The sequence below is a fragment of the Chrysemys picta genome, chromosome 1 (assembly GCF_011386835.1).
Source record: "Chrysemys picta bellii isolate R12L10 chromosome 1, ASM1138683v2, whole genome shotgun sequence".
Taxonomy (NCBI): domain Eukaryota; kingdom Metazoa; phylum Chordata; order Testudines; family Emydidae; genus Chrysemys; species Chrysemys picta.
The window spans coordinates 202,647,750-202,662,615 of record NC_088791.1 but is presented as its reverse complement, the minus strand read 5'-3'; the positions used below and the strand labels follow the sequence as shown (position 1 = coordinate 202,662,615).

The 14,866-nt window shown below is 43.4% G+C and overlaps 1 protein-coding gene across 2 annotated transcripts; it reads left to right on the top strand.

The window, feature by feature from the left end:
* Window positions 1-1,900: 1,900 nt before the first annotated feature.
* On the top strand, window positions 1,901-9,564 carry NYX (nyctalopin). 2 transcript variants are annotated; one of them, XM_005301762.3, is made up of 4 exons: window positions 1,901-2,099; window positions 2,261-2,346; window positions 2,539-2,614; window positions 5,607-9,564. In XM_005301762.3, exons 3-4 carry the CDS (start codon window positions 2,593-2,595, stop codon window positions 7,004-7,006), a joined length of 1,422 nt encoding a protein of 473 aa, XP_005301819.2. In that variant the 5' UTR covers window positions 1,901-2,099; window positions 2,261-2,346; window positions 2,539-2,592; the 3' UTR covers window positions 7,007-9,564. The 2 variants fall into 2 exon arrangements, with proteins under 2 accessions (XP_005301819.2, XP_005301818.2); XM_005301761.3 differs by having other exon boundaries at window positions 2,458-2,614.
* Window positions 9,565-14,866: the final 5,302 nt, after the last annotated feature.

The following is a 14,866-nucleotide window of genomic DNA, read 5'->3' as shown; positions in this document are numbered from 1 at the left end:
TCTGTGCCTAATCTCTGGGGAGTAGAAGAACATGGTTATCACTTTTGGTGGAATCCTGGTTGGTTTCACCAGGACTTGATCCCCTTAATCATCTCACTCCTCTGTCCACACAGCTGGCCAAAGGCTTCAGTAACTCACCCTGCATCGCAGAAAGTCATATATCAAATTGTAACTGACCCCTTCACCCTCCAGGGATCTCAGTGTCATGAGACACAGCACCCTTATGGATCTCATATATGCCAGCTAGGAGACAAACAGGATAGCTGCTTCAGCTTCAAGTGTTAGGCCCAATATACAGTATTGCCAACTCCAGGTGTTCAGACATCATGAGTCAGGCCCTAAAATATCATGAGATTGTCTTAGCAACCCCAAGGTTTTAAAAAATAATAAAAGGTGGGTTCTTTTTACTTGCCTTCTGGTTTGGGGCTGTTAGTGGCCATGTTTTCAAGCTTTCTCCAGACCCATGGGTGCGAGACCCTTCTCTTTAAAATGAAAGCTGAGGTTCTCCCATATTCATGTGAATTCAGGATCTCAGGTTTTAAGAAAAGCACCAACTATGGGGAGAGCTGGCACCACTGGTAGGCCCTGCCACAATGTGTACAGCAACTGTGGATGCGGAACACCTGAAAATGTCGCTTGGCGCTCTTTTCAAAATCTGGACCCAAAAGGTTTTCACCCACCTAGTCTCACTGGCCAGGAGCGTATGTGGGTGTTTGTCTGCTCCCTGCCAACCCACGATGCTCAGAGTTGCCTCCTGCTCAGCAGATTCATCACAAGATGGATGATCACGTCATTTCCTTCTTCAGCATCACCCGCAAGGGAGCTCCCTGCAGTGCCCCGAGTTCAGACCGAGTTAGGCTAAGATCAGTTTGCTAGCTCTGTGTTGTGTGGATTAAAATATCCAGCAATTTTTAATTAACTCTTTGATGCAGGAATTTCCTACCAGGATGTTCAAAATGCTACTGTGGGCTCCTCTAAGCTTGAGGAGGCCATCAAAATGAAAAGAAAAAAATTACACAGGAGTTGCTGGAGTATGATTGACGCAACATGCGTTAAGGGACAGGTACCATTTCAATCTTCCAGTTGCCCTGATATATAGAGGAACCAAACTCAGATTAACTGGCTCCAGTTGCAGTTCATTTATTGAAAGAGTGAAATTAATTCACTGGAAAAGAAGGCAAAGGGTTTTTCCCCCCGCCCCCCAGGCATTGTTAGCGAGTGATTCCAGCCTCTCTCATTTTATTCTAACCCACCCTAAAGAAACCATCATTATTCTGTCAAAAGAGGTTTTAAATATTGCCTCACGTCCTGCACGCGACAGTATTGCCACATACAGATCCTGTCCTGGCAATTCCACACACAAACATCAGCCTGGCAAGCAGAACACACTCTTAGACGGAATGGCCTGTTTTCTCCCAGGAGTAATATATACTGTGCATCTCCCCTGGGTCCTCTTTCCTTCTCCTCCAGGTTTCATTGGAGCCTTTGTTATCAGAGCAAAATATACATAAGGCTTGAATCAGATTCTCATTCATGCCTATGTAATTTAGAGGCAACTTCCATTCAGGTCAGTGGAGCTGTACTTTAGAACAAGTGATGAGAAATCAGAATTGGGCCTGTGCTTTGGACTGGAGCATATCACTGAGTTTGGGAGGCTTTTAAGCGGAGGGTGCTGTGTTGGTCTGGTTAGTTCACCCATCGCTATTTCGATTAGTTGAAATCATAAACCTGTGCTTGCCCCCAAATATAATTACATTCCCCACCCCCCGTTATGTAATAGGCACCAGCGGAATGGCTTTGTTTTAGATTCCTAGTAATGCTGTTTTGATGGCAGAGAGCCAGTTCTAGGCTGATTTTTTGTGGGATGGTGGTGGTGGGGAGAATGCAGCAGATTGGTTTGTCAGCAATCTGTGTTTTGCTTTGGAGTTTTAAAGGACAGACACATTCTTCCAGCTCCACTAATCCTCCGATACAGAGGATTTTCCTGCCATTAAATGATAGCTTTGGAGGGGAAAAAATGCCAACTCTTCAGAGATGGACCAGTAGAACTAATGGCAGGGTCCAGAGAAGGATGGAGAATGAAGCCATTGCTCTGTTAGGTAAGTGATGTAACTATGAATAAATGAGTTATTTTATTATGGGTTCATTGTGGCAGTTCATTGCTGGTTCAATAACGCTGCTGTGTAAAAGCATCTGTAGATTTGATTACGTGATCAGTCTCTAGCAGCCTAATGATTTTTCCTTATTCTCATCCATCTAGGCACATTTCAGTGGTTCACCACTTGGTCAACCCTTGCTGAAAAGCCTTGTGAAGAACAGTACAAAACTGAAGCGTGCACTGAAAAGGTCAGTGGCAAAAATAAATAAAAGGAAGAAATCAGTGCGATGGTTTGAAGCTTAGGGGAAAGAGTCAGTTTAGAAAAACCTCTCCCTATGGATTTCACTCTTCCTTTCTAGACACAGACACTATAATGGGATGATGATATGTGTAAATGACAATGGACTGAAACTGTCTCGGCTCCTTCCATCTACTTTTAGATCACAGAAGTTTACTTGCCAGACCTGAAATGCCACAAGTGAATAATCAAGGTGATGTTTGTCATCATTTTAAATGGTGAGTAGTATTTTTATTCTGTGAAAGCCAATCAGTTTCTAGGATTAGACCAATCGCTTTGAATGTTTTAGGCTAACTCTGTATCATTTCAAACATTGTCTGCTTGTGCTGCTGAAAACTCAGTGCAGATATCTTGTAGGTCTTCTCATTCATTTGTGCAAATATTGAAGTTATTTTAAAAAATGCAGCAGTTAAATTGAATTGAGGGGAAAAAATAATCCCCCCCCCGTCTCAATCATAGAGCCATTTTGATGATATTCTGAAACTGACAATATTTTTTCATTCTTTTATATTACACATATTTAATTAAACCAATATTACCACACATTCTCTGTCCGAGTTGACAGGTGGTAAAAGTTCCAGCCAGTATAGCTGCCTGAACTATACCAAACGTAGCCCAAGGAGCAAATGTGTTTTTTTGGGGGGAAAAAAGTTTTGAACAAACAGAGTTTTTCTGTTTCTAGCTGAGATTTTAAAGACATTCATCATTTTTTTAATGATTTGTATAATGGCAGCATAAATGTGTCAGTACTTTGAATACGGATCTGCTGTCAAAAGAGACTAGAAATGGGATCAAGGTGCAAATTCAGAATGGCAAATAGGTTTGGATTTTGAATCCTCAGAATTTGGTGGGTGTTCAGATGAAGGATTTTAGCAGGACCTTAACTGAAAAAATAAGGGGAAAAATACTGCAAATCTTCTGATACTGAGGGGTTCTGAGCTTTTCTTTCTTTCCTTTCCTTTTTTTTTTTTTGCCTGGAGGGCATTGTCTTCTAAGGCTGGATTGTCCCCAATAATGGATTCAATATTTTATGCAGACTAGAGAGATTTATTTGTAAATAGACAACCTAGGTTTTTGTGTTGTGAAAATCTGCTAGCAGTAGATCCACATTCAGCAGAGCAACAAAAAAAAATTGCTTGCAACTAGAATCTCATCAGACTAGGAAGTGACTTGGCTTGACCTGAACTCAGATGTTTTCTTCAGCAAGTCAAGGGATTAGAGAGCAAATTGGGAGTCAGGAGAGCTGGGTTCTGTACTGAACTTGGCCACTGACGCATTGCATGATTTTGGACATGTCACTTAGTCTTTCTCTGCCTCAGTTTACACATTTTTGTATGGAAATAATTAATTTAAAATGGCTGCTGTGTAACTGACTGAAATTTGTAAATCCTCCATCAGCCTTTATGATGACTTGCATAGGAAAGTTTTCACTAGGTTTGGGCTTTTTTCCCTCTTCATAATTTACAAAAAGAGTCTGAAAAGTGTTTTTTAAACAATATTATGCTTGTTTTTTACCTTGGAATTATCAGGAAAGTCAAATCAGGTCTTCTCTTGTTTCGCTGGAGGAGCTGTAATGGAAGGGATTTGGGTGCTGAATTAGGAAAGGATTTCCTTTATCTAAAATGTTAATTAGTTATTGCAGTTAAATGCATGTTAAGAAAAAAAAAAGAATTTTAAACAATCGGAATAAAATCCCTCTCCCCTTTCAATTGTTCTACATTCATTGACTTGATTCTTGTAGTGTCACCATTTTTCTAGCTCTCCAATCACCACACAGCCTCCAGGGTAATTTCTAAAGTAAAAAACTATCTGATTTTTTTTGAGGGGGGGGGCGAGGGAGATGCACCCTGCTCCCATGTCCAGGCCTTCTTTATACAACATAAGGCTCCAATCCTCCAGAGACCCATGTGGGCAGACCCCTATGCTTTCGTGAAATCCCATTGACTTTAAAGGGTTCTGTCAGGCAGTTTGCTTTGCAGGATCAGGCCAGCCTAAAGGAGGATGAAAAAAGGCACAAACCCAATTTTAAAAAATTTCTGCACAGGTCACCTTGAAAAGGGATGGAAATACTCAGAACACGCAGAAAAGCTTCAAACAACAATTTGATTTGTATACGAAAGCCAAAGAGGCTAGTCACATAGAAGATGAAGAACTGCTGAAGCTTAACCTTTTATAGCAAAATCACCACAAACAAGTGGTTGCACCATTAGTCCCCGGGGAGAGCAAATCTGGCCAGGCACTATTTAGTCTTGCAGCTTGCCTTTGAGGAAGGGGTGGTCTCACCAGTGAATGCCCCTTAGAATCATAGAATATCAGGGTTGGAAGGGACCTCAGGAAGTCATCTAGTCCAACCCCTTTTGCTACTCAAGGGCCCAGCGTGAAACTCGTGAGGCTGGCAGTGCTGTGAGAGAGTTTGTTAGCAATGAGGAGGACACCTGGTTATTTTTTTTAAAAAGTAGCAGTAATATGAGAACTGATAAACTGCAACCGAAAAATCACTCAGCAGGTGCCACCCTGCCAATGACAATGGCGAGAGCAGGAATGGCTTTTTAAATACTACACTTTACTTTTAACTGCTAATAGTTCTCCTTATTCTAAAGCACCTACCCAGGCCACTAGTGGAATAAATATCAAAATGAATGGGCTTATCACAGGAAAAAGAGGCAACCCATAGACATTGCAATGCCTCAGACAACTAAACACTCCTCCTGCTAGCTGGCAAACCTGCTTGCAATGCTCCCAAATAAACAAGCCAATCCTCCGCCCTGCTGATAGACCTGCCAACCCCCAGAGCATCCCAGGCTCAGTCTCAGTGGGAGGACCTATACATTAATTATGGTGGTACTGAGAAAGAAGTGACAGAAGGTAGAAACATTTCTAAAAGAATTTAGTAGAGATAAATTCAACTGGATTATATAGGAACTGACAGAATTTGAGAGAGATTAAATCCATTCTAGAATTCCACAGAAGGGTTTCAAAAGCCTAGGGTAAAATAACCCTTCTCGAGTAAATCCTGTAGGATTCTTCCATGAGAGTTCCTGGTTCTCCTTTAGTGAAACGGGATTTTAATGGGTCATTGTTAGCAATCTGCCTAGATCTGTGGCATAAATAAGTCTTTTGGTCATAACTATCATTTACTAACTGCTCCTGTTTTTCTCTCTCTCCTCCCCCTCATTATCTGTGTGGCAATTGTACTGTTCCCGCCACCAGTCATTCTATGTATCCCCCACATCCATGCTGTGTGGGCCTGTGTACGTTCCTGCCCTGCCAACTGCGTGTGCACGCAGGAGCGGAGCTGTTCCATCCTGTGTGACCGTGCCGGCCTTCTGCAGATCCCCAGCGACTTCCCCTGTGAAGCCTCTTCTATCAACCTGGATAAAAACAGTATTAAATTCGTCTCAGAGAGGGCCTTTGGGACCCTGCCTTCCCTCAAATCTCTCTCACTCCAGCACAACAACATCTCCTTCATCACTCCCGGGGCTTTCAAAGGGCTGCCCAGGTTGACTGAGCTTAAAATGGCTCACAATGAATACATCCGCTACCTGCACACTCGCACTTTCACTGCCCTCAAAAGGCTTGTCAGACTAGACCTAGCTGACTGCAACCTTTTCAACATCCCAGACAGGATTTTCATAGAGCTCCCTGCCCTTCAGGAGCTCTTCTGCTTCCAGAACAATTTCCGAAGGATCCCCGGAGCCATACGAGGCATGGAGAATTTGACCCATGTTTACTTGGAGCGAAACAAGATAGAAGCTGTAGCCTATAACTCTCTGCAGGGCCTGACCAGGCTGAAGTATCTTAACCTCCAAGACAACAGAATAAATGTCATTCATGACCGAGCCTTTCAAGATTGTCAGAAAATGGAGTATCTCTACCTGAATGACAACTTACTCAGTGACCTCCCAGAAAACTCCTTTGATGGGCTGAGGCACCTGAAAATGCTCAATCTTGGTGGGAACTTTCTCAGGAACGTGTCCAACACCTGGTTCCGGGACCTGGTTGAACTGGAGGTTCTGTACTTGGACCGAAACAGGGTCAACTACATTGAAGAAGGGGCATTTGAAAACCTAACGAGCCTGGTCTCTTTGCATTTGAACAGTAACAACCTAACTACCCTGCCTCTTTCTGTCTTCCAGCCAGTCTATTTCCTGGGAAGGCTCTATCTTTTTCGGAACCCCTGGGAGTGTGACTGCAGGCTCGAATGGCTGAAAGAGTGGATGGAGAATTACAGACTTGTCAGGGATATTCCTTGTGTCTCCCCCTCCTCAGTAGCCGGTATTGACTTGGCGGATGTGCTGTTTGACAGATCACCTGAAGGTTATTGTCTTGACCCAGTGGAGTTAAACATCACGTCCTACAGCCCAACCCCGACTGAAGAGCCTCACTCCACCACAGAGAGCAAGTTCAGCAGCCTTATCTCCAAGCTCCTGCTCCAGGAGGGCCTTCCCGAGGAGGTGGCAAACATCACTGAAGCATTAACCAACACCACCCTGTTGGACAGGCTAGGTGATGAGGTTTCCTCAGGGGTGGGGGAATATGCTATCTCCTGCTCTTTCCACCTCCTGGCACTCATTACAGCTCGAGCAGTGGTGGTTCTGCAAGGTAAATAACCCAAGGGCTGCCTCCGAATTGAGTTTCTGTAGAATGTAGTCATTAGAGAGGAGCTGATGCTGCAGAGTTCAGATGTTGATCTGGCTCCGAATTTCCCGGCAATACAGGGGGTGTTTGGGTCCGGGAGTTTGGATTGGGCCCATCTTTGGAAGGAACTAATCGCCCGGAGGCCGGGATTTTATCTTTTTTTGGGTTTGTGAAACCCCTACATTGACAGAGCATTATGAGACAGCAGCAATAATAAGGAGTTTGAGCAAACAATTGTCTCTGGGACAGCAGCTTTCCTCTGCTAGACGTGAACTGAAAGGGTTCCTTACTGAAGACAGAGCTGCAGCATTTATTCATTTAGGGCCAATCCTGATTCTCTGGAAGTCTCTGGAAAAACTCCCATTGATTTTCATGGGCGCAGGGATTGGGCTCTAAAATATGAGCCTCACCCACAGAGCCTGAGACAGAATGAACCTGAGCTTCTGCTCATGATATTTTATGCTGATATAATTCCATTTACTTCAGTGGAGTTACTTCTGATTTACACCAAGGCGGGAGGAGAATCAGATCTATTATATTCAACATGCACGCCTGCTGCACTATGCAGTGTGCACAATGCCAAGAGGAGGCGGGAAAAGTGAGCAGGTCGGTAGCCCTGTGCTAAGGTCTGAGGCGTAACAGTTACATTGGAAATTGCATTTAGGAAGAGCAAGCCATTTTGACTGTGCCTAAATTTTTCTCATTCTCCCACCGCTGCTCTAACAGAGTGTTTCTCAATGACCGGTGCCAGTCCCTGCAATCACCCTGACACAGTTTAGGAAGGCAGCAAGCCGGTTCCTGGTATCAAAAAGGGTTGAGAAACCCGTCTAGCATCCGTACAGCTTCAGTGGTGCTAGGAAGAGTGAGCGCGCTCATGTAGAGAAGGCAGCAATGCTTTTACTTATCTAACCCTCCTCAGAGCAGATTTAGATGACACAGTGGCAAACCCACCAGTGGCCTGTCTATATTAGCCCTCCTACCTAGTACCAGTGGAGCTGTGCTGGTGATAGACCAACAGTGGGGCACCTCAAGAAATATGGGTTTAGAGCAGGCTTCCCTGACCTGGTAATATCTTTGGGGCCTGTATGTGGGTATACAAACACAAACCAACCCCCCCCCCCCACTTGCTGGGGAGGAAAAAACTGAAAGGAAAATAGACAAGAGACTTTGAGGAATAAATGGCTGAATGATGGTGGCTAATTCACCACACAAAGGCTAATTTTAGCAGTTTCTCTGTGCTTGAATCTGTGACTGGCTATTGCCGGGAAGAACTGGGGAAACAAAGTTTTAAAAAGGGCTTAAAAATATGACTGATTCGGCATGTAAGTAACACAGGCCAACCACAGTAGCTTCTACTTGGCCATTATTTAACATGGCAGTTGTTGTTAGTGGTTGTGTCCTCAAGGAATGTGACCAGTCACCATTCCGAGTTAAACAATTCCACTCCTCGTTTCTGCCGAGCCCCTCACAACAGAAAGGGGGCAGCAGTGGATGTGGTTTAATTAGGCCACAATTTTATTCACTTAAAATATCTGGCAGTAAATTGTATAGTGCAGGTCACCATCCTTTCCTTAATCATTTCAAAATAATCTCCCACCCTGTCCCAGCTATCTCAGTGCTGCATCTCCTTGTACAAGGTAAAAGAGGACTCAGCAAAATGGGGTTGGTTCCCTGCTGTTCCAGATACAGGAGCCCAGTTCTGTCCTTCCTCAGCTCCCTTAAAGAGAGCTAGAGAAAAGAAGGGGGGGAGGGGGGAGGTGGTCAGCTCTCTGCTGTACCAGACATAGGAGCTCCAACCCCCCAACCCCTTCCTCAGAATCCTTAAGGGGTGCTTGTTTTCTTTCCGATCTTTTTTCATTCTGTTTTAGCGGGTGACTGTACTCTTCCATAACGCGTATGTGCACTGGACACCTGACAAGTTTTACCTATTCAAGGGCAATATTATGACAACCCCCCTACCCCATTGTACTGGGTCCCAGACCTGCAGTGGGAAAGGTGAAAAAAAACACCCTGCCTTGGCCACTCTGGCAGTGAGGGAAAGATTCCTGCCCAGCCCCCAGTGAAAAAAGGGGACTAATATTATGCCCACAACAGGTCATGAGGAAACCCAGTCCTTTGCAAGTTTCATGGGAGGGGAGATGGGAGAAATCATGGCCATTTAGCTCATGCAAAATGACTGTTCAGCTCATGAACTTGCAGACCAGTTGGTTTCTAAAAGCAGAAGGATCCTCTTCCTCAGTAAAGTGTACCAGCCAAAACAGGGGTCTCTCGTGGCTTAATCATAAACTCTATTGGGTTCTGGTATTATTTACCCCACCTTTTCAAAGAAAAACAACTGCACAACAATTAACAGCCAGCAATTTCTGGTGCAGTGGTAAATATTCCCAAATTAAATCATGTTAGTGGAGGTAAACTCCTGATCTGTCTGTAGTTGTATTAAATTTTTTCCCAGTGAGCATGCCAGATGGTTTCATAAATGCCTGTTTGACCCGTTTGGTGCATTAAATTCAATGACTTTGGCTTTCCAGGCTATTTATGAATGCATTAATCTTCTTAAATGCTAAATTCATCTGTGGATTATAAATGGTTGTTTTTCAAAACCGTACCAGCCAAATGCTGTAGATTAAGTTGAAGATTTCTTTAGGGGAGCATTATTTCACCAAGTCACTGAAGGTTTATCAATAGAAATTTGACAAGTTGCTAGTGCACTAGGCACAGAGGTTATTTTTCATTTCCTACAGATAGATATTTGTTGTATGAACTGAATATTTTTATTTTCTGCTCCAAGATACACAAAAACTGAAGGGCATTTTATTGTGCAATTGTAACAGGGAAGCAGAATGTGGATTTCAAGTTAGACCTTTGAAGCAAGAGTTTTCTTTTTAATTCCGAAGAGGCCGGTTCAGCTCTGAAATTGAATCAACTCAAAGTTTATGATTCAGCTGTGACATCTGAGAGACAGTAATGCGGGATGAGGAACAAGCCACCACACATGACATTTTACTGCTTGATAACATCTAGAAATTCAGAGTGCTGGGGCAGTGGTCTTAGATCCTTACAGATTAAATGTCTTATGTAGCCAAATAGTCTTACCATTCCCAGAAAGCTTTTTTCTGCAATATTATAATAAATCTGTGGCTGCCTGGGAACTTTACAGCTGTCAATACTGCATAGCCACTCAACTTCACTGCACCACAGGGGCCAGAGCTCACCTTCTCCTGATTGAAAAGCCTACCTGAGGTAAGAGGCAATTGGCACGTTATTACCAACATAGAGCATATGACACACAGTTGAGCAGTTCTAATTCTATTGAGAAGAGGCCATGCTATGTGTATGTACACAGGCAAATTCATTAACATGAAACAGTTTGATTCACATTGTTAATACACTTCCTTAATTCTGGCTGAGTGACTCCTCCCCAGCAAAGAAGTCTGGAAAACAAAGGGCTATGTTTTATTAACCAATAGTTGCAACTGAAAGCCTGGAAGGAGATTTCAGTGCACCGTGGGAATTTTAAAGCATGTGTTGGGCTATACATGACCTGTCTATTTGTTTACCTTTCACCAAACTTCTTTCTAAGGCCCTAGGATCTTAAATACAGAGTATTACACTGAGGCATCTAGTAACAGTAAAACTGTTTTTCAAATGATAACTTCTGTTGAGTAGGAGGCAAATTAAAAATAGAATCTTGTCTTTGGTTTGACTAGTTTGACTGTGTTCTAGGGATGGGCTCAAGCTGCAAAATTTGGCTCTAGGTGCATAGGTGCTGCTGCACTCAGTGGCTTGAAGTGGTTTCCATCATAAACAGGGTTTGCAGTTCAGTTCAATGGCTCTCAGCACCCTAACTATAAAAATTATTCCAGCACCCTTGCTTAGATGGCAAACGACCCCAGTGTTGGATGTTGATGAGATCTGGGATGTTGGCTTGGGGCACTATAATGATAGATGCCATTTGCAAAATCTGGCTCTGGATTTCAGAAATGTCCAACATCAATATGGGGATTGGGATCAAGCCCAGCTCTACTTTATTCTATACATTTCTGGAGAAAACTTCTCCAAGGGGATCCTTTCAAGGCCTCCACTGAGCCCAGATGTTCCTCTTCCTTGGTGCACATAGTCAAGGTGTACTGCTATCCTTAAAGTTGTCTAGAAGAGGTGTTTACATTGAAAAGCATCAGACTCTCACAGTGAGGTATGCAGGCTCCTGCAAGGTTTTTGGCAGCACAAGTGGCAATTCAGTTTAATAAGTAAATAAATACTACTATATACTTCTCTGCTGATGTTCCTCTTTGTCTTTAATAGTAGCAGCCATTAAACTATGCGAGAGAAGGGGCCGAGTAGGGTAGAAAAGAGGAACTATGTTGATTATGGACACCAACCTTTGACCCCAGATTTCTATGGCATCTGCCCATGTCATTGTATCTTCCAGGAGACTTACACTAGAGGACCAGCTTGGCACGTCAACCCCAGGATCAGGGGAGCACAAAAGCCACCTTGGCTTTTCACTTCCTAAGCTGTGTGGTGAACCTCTTGTTTATAAATGAGGACCTGTGCTGCAATATTTAGCTAAATCTGATCAGCTAATTAACTATACTGAAGTATTTGGATCCAATCTAAATGGCTAACATAATTCAAATTCTCACTGAGGAGGTAAACAACGCAGGAGACCAATGCCTGTTCCTAGCCAGGGTTTTCTTCTTGTGTGTAGCAATTATATTTATTAGGTGCATGTAACTCTATGACATACAGACTCTTATTAAAGAGTTGACATTAAGCTCCAATGCCAGCCATAAAGACATATTGAAATAACACAAACATTCCCAGGAAGAAAAATTTTAAACAAATAATCATGAAATCAGACTTATATGCAAATTCTCAAGCCCCAGTCTGAGAAACTCTTTGCCGTAAAAGAAGGAAGAGAGACAAGACTTGTATTTACAGTCCAACGTCATATAGAGGAGATGTCAGAGGGTATTACTTAAACCCCTTCAACTGCTTAAAAAAACGTGTTTCAGAAGAATTCAGCAAGTGCTTTGCACCAGTCAGTGGTGAGGGCTGTAATTTGTTTTCATGGCCTATCACTGGGGACTGAAATTTACCTCCATGTAGCTCTTAAATCCCACTGAAACTTTATCTTGAATGCTTAATGCATACGTCTTGTGCAGGTCCTCTGGCAGAGGGGAGAATTTCACTCCAAATACCCAGGCCACATCGTAAGGACCAAACAGCAAAAATATTCTTTACTAGGCTTTGCCTCACCTTTCAGGTTTACGGGGATTCTCCAGGCTTATTATTCTTGGGTTACCTTATAGTTTAAAATACTAGGGTTTTCTTTTCTTTTGGCATTTTATTCATTCATTTCTCCTTTACCTTATACACTTTACTTTTTCTTCTCCTTAATAGCCTAAAAACGACCACTCCATTATGTCTGACCTGTTGGCTTACATCTGATTGATCACTAGACTGCTGAGACTACGCAGTAGGACACCACGTAATAGTATGCTGCTCGGTACTGACTGCCATGTTATAGTCTAGATGAGTTGACATTTTCATTATAAACCACAATTTGGGGGGTTTAATAGGTCGGCCTTCTGAAAAAGTGTCTTTCAGAAATTAGGTATTAATCTTACATGCTATATAAACTCTTTTGGACAAAGACCACATCTACCACTGTGGTTGAACTGGTCAACATAACCCCGATCCTGGATCAAGACCTCTGGGCACCATTAAATAAATAGCAATTAAATGCACAGTTCCGATATGATGCGACCAAAATTATTTCAGTAGATGCCCCCCTTCTATTTTTCCCCCCTGTTTTAAGCAATAAAAGCAGAGCTGATACAAGGCTTTAGATGCTATTACGCCCCACTAACACTAGTGCACTAAGCTTTAAAAACAAACATTGCAAGGATGTGACGTTAGAGCAGCAAGCATTTTGATGTTCATGGGTGAAAATCAAACAAGAGCCAAGGGATGTTTTCAAGACAGCAAGTGCAGAGCTTTGCTTTTTTGTGGTGAAAAGATCATTTCCACAGGCACTAAAATGGGGCCTAGCCTTTGTCAGAAACGTCTCATGAGTAACCAATTGTGACAGACCCAGAGCAGTGGGGGACAGGAATCTGGTAGAAGGCAAATATACCGGCCACTGGATGAATAGTTTTCTGTTCCCTGAGTGACCAGAGCAATCAGGAACCTGCTAGAACTAATTAAGACACCTGGAGCCAATTAAGAACATACTAGAATCAATTATGGCAGGCAGACTAATCAGGACACCTGGTTTAAAAAAGGACCTCCTATCAGTTAGTGGAGGGCGAGCAGGGAGTGAGAGGGTGTGCTGCTGGAGGACTGAAGAGTACAAGCGTGATCAGGCTTCAGGAGGAAGATCCTGTGGTGAGGATAAAGAAGGTGCTGGGAGGAGGCCATGGGGAAGTAGCCCAGGGAGTTGTAGCTGTCATGCAGCTGATACAGGACACATAGACAGCTGCTATCCACAGGGCCCTGGGCTGGAACCCGGTGTAGAGGGCAGGCCTGGGTTGCCCTATCCCTCCAACTCCTGATCGGACACAGGAGGAGTTGAGCTGGTCTGTGAACAACACCAAAAGGGAAGGTCTAATTTGGAAAGGGACCTGGCCTGTCCACTACCCACTAGGTGGAACACAGAGACTGTGGGATTGTTCTCCATTTCCCCCATGCGGGCCAGTGATGAGATTAGCTGAGTGAATGGCAGGTTTGAACCACTAGCAGATGTGGCCAAACTGAGGGCTGCTGTGAACCTCTGAGGTGAGCAATTCTGCCAAAAAGTGCAGGACCCACCAAGGCAGAGGAGGAACTTTGTCACACAATGTATTGGAAGGAGGGTTATGCAGTTAATATGAAGACAAGTCTGAAAAGAGAACACTAGCAATACTAGAAAGAAAAACTCTGAAGTCGTTACAACATGAGGAAGGCAAAATTGTTTTAAAAAACCTCAAAATTTACATCAATTCAAATTGAGACACACACCAATTATTGCGAGCAGACTGGTGTAGTGTTCCACTCTTCCTTTAGACTGTTAGCTCTTCAGGGCAGGGACCATGTCTTCCTCTGTGTTTGTGCAGCACCTAATTCAATCCTGATCAGAGCCTCGAGATGTTACTGTTACAGAAATAATACATAATATTCCCTAAATCACCTCCCACCCGTCAGAATTTCACCCAGAGGCCAATTTTCAGGGTCATTCAGCCTAGCGGGCAATTTTAAGCAGCAGAAGTATTATTTGTATTCCTGTAACACCTAGTGGTCCCAATTGAGATCAGGGCCCCATTGTGCTAGGTGGTGTACAAACACATAGTGAGGGACAGACCCTGACCAAAATAGCTTAAATTTAAATAGGCAAGACAGACAATAGATGGGAGAGGAAACAGTGGCACAGAGGGGTTATGTGACTTACCCAGGTTCACCACAGCAGGTCAGTGGGAGAGCCAAAAACAGAGTCCAGATCTCCTGACCAGTGCCCTGTCAGCAGAACTACTGCATACTTTCTGTTCTCCACAGGCAGCCCACCGTTTCTGTTGGTTGGATTAATACCAATATATCCTCCCTACTTTGCAGACACACTTTATCAGTCCAACTCTGGCGGGGAGTGAACGTCAGACAGCATCCACCAGATGCTGCAGACTGTTTACGTAAGGTTCAGGACTGTCAAACCATTAAAGACAAGGAAATTCAGAGTTAAAGCAGGAGCCTAAACACTGCCTGGCTCTCTAGGCTGAGTCACAGAACACAACTATAATCACCGAGGTTGTGCCTTACCTAGGCAGATGCTTAATTTTATTTTAACTAATTTTTTTTTG

Excerpts from the sequence above, each read along its gene's own strand:
- NYX (XM_005301762.3), top strand. The coding sequence starts at position 2,593 with ATGTTTGTCATCATTTTAAATG. Across the intron at positions 2,615-5,606 it reads GTTTGTCATCATTTTAAATG|TCATTCTATGTATCCCCCAC; the intron begins GTGAGTAGTATT and ends TCCCGCCACCAG.